At 39.3% G+C, this 9,226-nt stretch overlaps 1 protein-coding gene and 2 pseudogenes across 3 annotated transcripts; 2 read left to right on the plus strand and 1 right to left on the minus strand.

Moving 5' to 3' along the window:
* Nucleotides 1-448: 448 nt before the first annotated feature.
* LOC147494610 (ras-related protein Rab7 pseudogene) lies at nt 449-1,148 on the plus strand (annotated as a pseudogene).
* Nucleotides 1,149-3,240: 2,092 nt separating this feature from the next.
* LOC147494611 (ABC transporter A family member 8-like) lies at nt 3,241-8,239 on the plus strand. 2 transcript variants are annotated; one of them, XM_086569111.1, is made up of 8 exons: nt 3,241-3,365; nt 4,400-4,509; nt 4,626-4,710; nt 5,758-5,886; nt 5,998-6,103; nt 6,314-7,293; nt 7,982-8,056; nt 8,177-8,239. In XM_086569111.1, exons 1-6 carry the CDS (start codon nt 3,291-3,293, stop codon nt 6,421-6,423), a joined length of 615 nt encoding a protein of 204 aa, XP_086425237.1. In that variant the 5' UTR covers nt 3,241-3,290; the 3' UTR covers nt 6,424-7,293; nt 7,982-8,056; nt 8,177-8,239. The 2 variants fall into 2 exon arrangements, with proteins under 2 accessions (XP_086425237.1, XP_086425236.1); XM_086569110.1 differs by lacking the exon at nt 8,177-8,239 and having other exon boundaries at nt 7,982-8,057.
* Nucleotides 8,149-9,226, minus strand: LOC147494612 (GDSL esterase/lipase LTL1 pseudogene; annotated as a pseudogene). Its single transcript, XR_015199531.1, has 3 exons — nt 8,983-9,226; nt 8,583-8,710; nt 8,149-8,385 (listed from the first exon to the last, which is right to left on the minus strand). The product of XR_015199531.1 is annotated as a GDSL esterase/lipase LTL1 pseudogene (transcript).

Genomic DNA, 9,226 nt, shown 5'->3' on the forward strand with positions numbered 1-9,226 from the left:
ATTAACCTGGCCTTTTAAAATAGACCAACCTTTTTTCTTCCACCTAATACCCCTGATTAAATAAAAAAAAATATTATTCAATGTCTTAAAAAAGGACTATTTCGTCATTTATTTTTTGATTTCTATTTATACCCTTCAATCACAACACACAGACAGAGGAGTTTTATGTAAATTCAGAGTAAAAACCCAAATCCACGCCTATATTGATATATGCAGTGTTATCTTGCCATTAATACCCACTTAAATACCATTAATACCCACTTAACTACCATTACTACTGAGTTCTTCAACTTCCCCTCCTTTCTTCTGGTTGGGTTTCTTCTGGCAATCAGAGATAGTGCATTTGATAATACCAAATATTCATTTTTTAAGTTGTCGATTTCAGGTCGAGCACATACAATCTATTTCACCACTTCATTTTTTTCCCATTCTTCTTTCTCGAAAAGAAATACACCAGCTCCAAATCCATGGCATCGAAGACGTATGCTTCTAAAGGTCATAATCCTTGGTGACAGTGGGGTTGGTAAAACATCTTTGATGAATCAATATGTGAATCGTAAGTTTAGTAATCAGTATAAAGCAACAATTGGAGCTGATTTCTTGACTAAGGAAGTTCAATTTGAAGATAGACTTTTCACTCTACAGATATGGGATACAGCAGGGCAGGAAAGGTTTCAAAGCCTTGGTGTGGCTTTTTACCGTGGGGCTGACTGTTGTGTTCTTGTATATGATGTGAATGTTATGAAGTCTTTTGAAAACCTTAACAATTGGCGAGAAGAGTTCCTGATTCAGGCAAGTCCATCTGATCCTGAAAACTTTCCATTTGTGGTGTTGGGGAACAAGGTAGATGTTGATGGAGGCAATAGCCGTGTGGTGTCTGAGAAAAAGGCAAAAGCATGGTGTGCCTCTAAAGGGAATATCCCTTACTTTGAGACTTCTGCAAAAGAAGGTTTTAATGTTGAGGCTGCTTTTGAATGCATAGCAAAAATGCACTTAAGAACGAACCTGAAGAAGAATTGTACCTACCGGAAACCATTGATGTTGTGGGTGGAGGACGACAGCAGAGATCGTCAGGCTGTGAATGTTAAGTGTCGATCGAGCTGCTTAGCATTGGTCTGCGTCGAAAAGGGTTACATCATTGTATCCCCATTATTCTCCAATGTAACTCTTCACTCAAATTCAAGCCAGTACGCGTTCTTTCATAATTGGAGCTGCCCACAATGAAATTTGCTGCGAATACTGGAAAGGAATCACATTTTCTAGAGCGATGTGTATCGAGTGGGTAAGAAACTATTTCAGTACCGACTTTGTTACCCCGATAAACTGATATTTGATACACAAAACATTCTGATGATGTTAGATGTTACATTCTCGGGCAATCTTATTAAATAGCTTCATCTGTAGTTTAATATAATGTTTTCTGTTTCCAACTTGACATATTTTTCTTTACTTGAAATGGTTTTGTGCTCTCACTAACGCAGGAAATATTGCATGCTGCTTTTTGAAACTAAGTGCTGGAGGAGTATTCAGAGGTAAAACCGTTGTTTAGCATTCAGATTGTGGACAGAGCAAGTACTTCTTCCTGCTTCCCTGCTTTTAGTCTTTTGCTCATGCTTACCAATGTTGTGTAACAACCTTGATGTCCTTTTAAAACTTTTGTGTTGGAACTTTGAAGGAAACTCTTTAATTTAAAGATCCAAAACAATCCAACTTTTCAGATTGCACATTATTGAATGAGCTGTTAGTGGTCCAATACCAAAAACTTTATATCTTTGACCTTCAGCATGCTATGAAGAGTGTTTTAGCCTTTACTGTGATTTTCTTATTTAGATGAATGGTACTTATTATAAAAATAAAGCAACAATGACGACTTATGAGCTTACTTCACTATCCTGCTGATTATAGTGGCGGACTTCATGATATGGATGAATTTGTCCAGTCGCAACTTATTCTGGCAGTGAGTACAATATTTTTTCTTTAAATGCTTATATAGTAGTTGTGGAAGATGGAATCAGTTATTATGTAATTGAGTAAAGTGACAGGTCATGAAAAATGTTATGTTGCCTCAAGACTTTGATCATACTGATTAGTAGACAAATATTTCCATTCTGAACCTTTTGAATGATGAAAACCTTCATTGATTTTTAATATGTTACGCTCGGAAAATGCCTAGCTATTTTTTTTCGTGTTTCTACACTGGGCGTTATTTTTGCTACCTTTGTTGGTTTACTATGTTACCGTCTATATTTAGATTTGCACTCACGATTTCAGATTACTTGGAAAAATAACGAGTCATGGTTTTTTAGTATCCAATACTTTGTCCTAAGGCGAACTAGACCAAGTAGTCGGTCGGTCAAGGCAATAAGGTTGAAGAAAGTGACATAAGGAAGTTACCATTTCTGCGTTGTGGTGAAGGAAACATTGAGGTTGCATCCTCCTTAACCACTTTTACTACCCACGCCACTACTTAACAACAAATGTTGGTCGACGCTGCTAACTTGAACCGTTTACACCTTGGAAAAATGTCAGGCGAAGAGGGTGTACCAACTGAGACTGCTGCTCCAGTTCTAAGCGAGCCAATGGATATAATGACAGCACTGCAGCTGGTGTTGAAGAGATTATTGGCTCACGATGGGCTTGCTCGAGGGATCCATGAAGGGCACCATCAATTAACTCTGATGGTACCAGCTAACAAAATTTTACGTACACATGTGAATCTGTGGTTAAGGATATGCTTAGTGGAAATTTTTTGTGCGCCAGATCATTTCTCCGCTCAACCACTTTCCAAACCGCATCAAAAGCCGCACGCTGTCCATTCCAACTTCCAGAGCAAAATCCTCTCGCAATCCTCTAGCGTGGTCGTCGAGGAAGGAGCCCATCAAGAGCCTACGGTCAAGACAATTGGATTTGACTTTACCTTATTGTTATTGTTGTACAAAGATGACAGAGTAAGGTATGCTGATAAATTTCCAGTACTGGTTTTTGCTTTATGCTTCCAATTCCGGTTAGATCGAACAGAACTAAAGAAGGACTTCTGACAAATTTCGCTGTTATACGTGGTGGTTTCTAGCGTGGTCGTCGACATGGGAGGAAGGACCCCATCAAAAGCCTACGGTCAAGACAATTCATGTAGCCCTTTTTGTTTCCAAACACTAAATCATTTGCCTGTGATTTTGGTTTTGAAAGTATAATCATTGTTAGTATTAGTTTGGATGATTTTTGGATTTTTGGATTGTTTCATTGTGGTTTATGTGTTTTTTATTTGGGTTTGTCTTTGTTTTGTAGATGGAATGGGGACTGCGGAATGGAGAGCTGCTAAGAGTCTGGCTTATTATAAGCGCGGTGATTATGTACATGGATTGAAGGTGAGGGGAAATTTATTTTATTGTGGTTATTATGTTCTTTACATTAAGCACACACACATAGTAACACACATTAAGCGTGTAAATCAGTGGAAGGTGGCGGTACTATTAGTTGTTTAGTCATGTTCTTAGGGGTTTGACTTGCCCACTATAAAAACGGGTAAGGGGCTCTGAATGTGTACTGATTAGAAGTATACCTTCTAAGTCTGTCAATGAGTAGGTGCAGCCTTTAGTGTGGGGAACATGTCAGAATGTCTGTTAGAACCGTATCAACTGGTGCTGGTTCTCAAATTTGAATTAGAAAGAGTTCAGTTGTTCAGTTGTTCAGATGTCCAGATGTTACTACATTAGTTCAGATGTTTTCCCACCCGTAGTTTTGGAGGACTCTTTTCAGTGTAACTCAAAGGATTTTGTTTGAGCAATTGCCACTGCTCCACATGGATATTCCTTGCCACATGAGGACAATTTTTATGCTCATGCACTTTATGGAGGGCCTCTCCACCTCTTGCGATCCCAAGACTCCCCCATGAGTCCTATACTAACTAAGTGAATAGTAAGAAGGTGTTAGTTTAGAAATTGGTATGCTTCTTAGATGACATCATGGAAACAATGATAAAAAATAGTTATTATTTTAGCAGGACTATAATTGATCTGTGAGCTATGTGCCTCTTACCCTGTATTTTGATATGGAGGATTGCCTGGGTAAGAGGTTTGGTACTACTTTGGTGTAAATAACTTAAATGGTAGTCTCGTGGTTTAAAGAAGAAGAGGGGTGTGATCTGTGAACATAATGGTGGGAGGCAGACATACCGTGTTGTGAGATGCAGTTATGGATTTATCTAATAACAATTGTTGGGTTAGTCTGTGTGTTTTTGTACTTAACTTAGAAAATACATAATGGATCTTTAGCTCAAATGGGAGAGCTCTTGGGAGTTGGAGTGCCATCTTCATGCATCCCAGGTGATGGTGGTTCAAATCCACCGGGATCCTTTTTCTTTCTTCACAGAATCTCATCCAATCCCCCTCTCCACTCACAGATGATTGGGCTCACAATACCAACCTCTGGCACAGCATTCATTCAGGGCATGGACATAAGAACTGACATGAACAAAATATATACCAGTATGGGTGTATGCCCTCAGCACGAGTAAGCAACTACTATTGATATTTTTCTTCAAAGAACTTCGTGAATCTTAGTTCTCAAATAATGACATTATTACAGCCTTTTTTTTTCTGATGAAACTCTTTTCTAATTATATCCAGCCTTCTCTGGGAAAAGCTAACCGGGAGGGAGCATCTGCTCTTCTATGGAAGACTGAAGAATCTCAAGGGTTCTGCCTTGACACAAGTAAGTTTTTGCCATGTCATCCCTGTTTTGCTTGCTCACCTTTGGCTTATGATTTTGAAGATGGCACATTACACATATGGTTATCTGCTGAGAACAGTTAATTATTAAGTAATTAACTGAGTAAATTTGACAAAATGCATGGGTGTCGGATCTTTATCTCAAGAAATTTATTGTTGTAAATGACCACATTGAGCCGCTCGTTTTGTTTTGTTCTGTCAAGAATAGGATGAGAGGGAAATGCGTACACACAAGTTCTGTATATGTTGCCTTTTAGGTACTTCTTTTGACTGCAACATTCATTGAGGGAATTCACTTATGCTCATTTACTTACTCATCTATTCTTGATATTCCTTTTGCATGAAGCACTTCCTCTGCAATGCGTTTATTTGAATAGAAAATAACTGAATGATCTAACACCAGTGTACATAAAATCCATCTACACTAAGGATTTGTGAAGCCAGGTTTTGTACTCATGTTCTGTTGGCCCTTCACAATCTCATGAAAACTTTTTGGGAGGGCTGTGAACTGTAATAGTTTATACTATTAGTATATTGGTAATAGGGTTCTACAATAATTTACAATTGAAATAGTAAAATCCTAATGGCACTTAGGTGGCGCCTATGTGGAGGTGTAATTTTACACCCCCATTGGAGATGCCCTAAGGTATTCTGTTATTTTGTTCCTCACTTTCTGGGCAAGTGAGACACCTCCTGTATCTATTTTATTATTTTATTTAGTGACGAAGCATCTATTTACAAAATAACAAAAAACCTAATATGTTGTAGCGCCGTGTTTCTGCCCGAGCTGGCATGCTGGGCGTCCTTGTTAGACCCTAGGTACGTTTGTTGTGCTGTCCTGCATCAGCTCACTGGACAGAATAATAAAGGGGACTTCGTAAGCTGAAAACTATATATTCAGTGTGGAATAGAAGGAAGCTAGCAGAAACAAGTTAATACTTGTTGAAGTTACAATGTTTGCCAGCGAAGCTTAAGTTTTTAAAGTCTGAACCTCTGAATTTTGCATTTGTTTTCTGTTTATTTGCTTCAGGCAGTGGAAGAGTCGCTAAAAAACTTTAATCTGTTTCATGGACGTGTGGGAGACAAACGAACTCACAAGTACAGTGGAGGGATGAAGAGGAGGCTTAGTGTTGCCATTTCTCTGATTGGGGATCCGAAAGTATGTTGGCCTCACTCTCTATTCCAAGTCATCTCAAAGCTAAGCCTCATGCTTAAATAGTTACTCTCCTATAACTTTTCTTACGGTATATTCCATGATATTTTTTGCAAGGTTGTCTACATGGATGAGCCCAGTAGTGGACTAGATCCAGCTTCACGAAACCTCTTATGGAATGTCGTAAAGCGAGCAAAGCAGAACCGTGCAATTATTCTGACCAGTAAGCCTATTCGTTCTGTATGACATACTTGCATAATTGAAAAGGAAGTGGATACTTGAGGATTATATATCTGTCATGTCTTTACTTGCAACTACGCTTTTCAAGTTTTCAGGCATTTGTATCTGCACTTCATGTTTTAATGTTTAGTATATTTGTGTGACTGTCTTTTTTCCGACTAACTCTTTGATAGATGCATTCTGATGGTTTCAGCACATTCAATGCAAGAGGCAGAGGTACTATGCGACCGATTGGGTATTTTTGTTGATGGAAAATTTGAGTGCATTGGAAATCCAAAAAGAGGTATGTTTATGGTAGTGTGATTGTGTATGGTTGTATGCGTGCATGTGGTTCTGCATTTTGCATGATTATGGGAGTGTGGACTGTGGACTCTTGTGGGTGTTGTGTGGACTGTGGACTCTTGTGGGTGTTGTGTGGACTGATGTGTGTATGTGGTGAATGGTGTGCGTGTGTGTAGACGTGTAGTGACTGCTGTGTGTGTGTGTGTATGTGGACTGGTGGTGACTGTTTGTGTGTGTGGTGGTGGTGGTGACTGTTGTGTGTGTGGTGGTGACTGCTGTGTGTGTGGTGAGGACTGCTGTGTGTGGTGGTGTGTGTGTCAACTGGTGGTGACTGCTGTGTGTGGTGGTGGTGGTGTGTGGACTGGTAGTGACTGGTGGTGGTGTGTGTGTCAACTGGTGGTGACTGCTGTGTGTGGTGGTGGTGTGTGTAGTGACTGGTGGTGGTGTGTGTGGACTGGTAGTGACTGGTGGTGTGTAATGCTGCTGCTGTTGGGTGTTGCTGCTCTGTTGCTGATGTTACTGCTGGGTGCTGCTGCTGCTCCAGCTTGGGTGTTAATTTAAATGTGTACAATACAACAACAACAGCAGCCCAATGTGTGGTAGCAGCATCAACAATTCAATCTGCAGCGGCCACGTCAAGTAAATATGTACCAGCCACTGCAAGGTAATGACAATGGGAGAGGCCGAGGTAGGGGAGCAAGAGGAAGAAGGGGTGGGTAGGGGTGGGCAAAATAGTTTAGTGAAGAAGGACCATAACACCAGTGCAATCAAGCCATGCCCCTGTCTAAAACCATTCTACTTACAAGCATACAAGACTCAGCTAAGGGTGGTGGATCAATCAGCTGCGTGTCAGTGTTATTTCCACATCATGGTGACTCCATCGAACAGAAGGTGATTTCCTTTTTACTTTGCATTTACGTCGACACTATAACAGCTCAACTATATGCCCCCTGCTCTTATTGTTTTTCATGAACTTCCTCTTAAAAACATTGTCAGTTATACATGTCGTCTTGGGTTTGGATTCAACCTGTATAGGTAATTTAGTTTCCAATAGGAATATCATTAGATATCAAGCCATTCATAAAGCCAAGGCTCCATGGACACGCAACTTGAATTTTGGACCGAGATACTAGCAAGGGGATCACCTACTGAGAATGCACAAAGGGGAAGCCATGTAGACTGAGATGCACTGGGACATCGGCACACAGAATACAGTGTCAAAAAGACAGAGAAAGTAATTATGAGAGTTTGTTTGGGTAGGAATATTTTCGCCTCAGTATTACTGAATACCGTACAGAGAATTCTCATAGGAATGTCTATCAAAGGTGTGCCTGTTCTCAAAGGAAGCAAGCCAAGTGTTTGCCAAAGTTTGTCTGTAAACACAATCTTGAGTACTATCCATAAAATGCCCATATGACCAATATTTCACAAAAGTAACAAAAAATCAATGTATGAATCTTTGCTCTTATCTTTCTTTTACCTAAGTTTGTCTTATAATATTTTTTCTTTCAAATTTATGCCTAAGTGTATGTAAAGATGTTTTCTTGGTTTTAATGATTATATTACAATTTATCCACAGAGTGTCATAAAAAAGAAGTATGGTCAGGATGCAACCAATGTTGGTGATGAAGGTGGATTTGCTCCCAATATCCAGGTTAAATGCAGCTATACTTGACGTCGTCGTCTTCATTTTTCTGGAAATGCAACAATCATTTCTTTTATTTGTGTTGTTAACTCTTCTTTCTTTCATGCTTTATATTCGGAGATCACATAGCGAGCGTAATCTGGGACCGCAAATTGGCGAGATCTTACAGAGAATGGGACTAAATAGTAGTTGTTAACAAAGTCATTTCCACCACAAGTGAAGAGAACAAGTGCTTCGTTCACCAGTCTTTTGGCCTGAACAGTGCCAATGAGTGCACCCACTCTTTGATGATACTGCTGGAAATACTTAATTTGCCGGCCAATCCTGATTATGTTTACCTACATAATAGTGTGTAGATAGGTTTTTTTGCCGGCCAATCCATTACGACGTATTTATTAGATAGGTTTTTTTGGCGCTAAGTGAGCAAGTTTAATTTATAATGTAAATACACTAAGTACAGTTCCATTTCGGATTAGTATTATTAGATAAGGTTCGGTGGTGTGGGAATTAGAATTTGAAATGTGAGGCTTCTTACAAATTGGATTCCAGTGTCGTTGAGGACTCCAATCCCAGCAGTGGCAAAGTTAGAACCAACCAGTAGTCTCCGTCCAGTTAGCTATGGGCTTAAGTATGACATAGTAGGTTCTTCACCAATTGACTGCCCTGATTTACATATATAATTATGGCATGTGTTAGTATATATAACATAGTTCTAAATTTAAGTAATAAAGCCCTTTCAAATAAATTATACTTAAAAGGGAATTGGAAAACAAAAAATTACTAAAGTACTTGGCCTTTGCTCAAATATGGAGCAGTACTTCCATTAACTTTACAGTCTGCGTACTATAGAGCATAGACACAAACTATAAATGTACTCCAATCAAAAGAATCTCAAAATATAAAATGCAGCACATGAAAAATGAGAGCTATTTTACTGATAATATCAGGGATGTTGAGTCCATTGGAGAAACGGCCAGTTGCACGATGAGTGGGATAGTCGATTCCATATGGATAAGCGTCAGCACGAGCAGTTGTTAACAGATAGTTGTTGTTGCCACTATCCACAAGTGAATCGCCAAATACAAAAAATGCATGCGCCTCTGCTTGAGGATCAAAAATGCCCAACACTATAACTACACTAATTACCATGGAAGCAACAAAAGCCGAAGAGTTCTCCAT

The sequence above is a fragment of the Coptis chinensis genome, chromosome 6 (assembly GCF_015680905.1).
Source record: "Coptis chinensis isolate HL-2020 chromosome 6, ASM1568090v1, whole genome shotgun sequence".
Lineage (NCBI taxonomy): Eukaryota > Viridiplantae > Streptophyta > Magnoliopsida > Ranunculales > Ranunculaceae > Coptis > Coptis chinensis.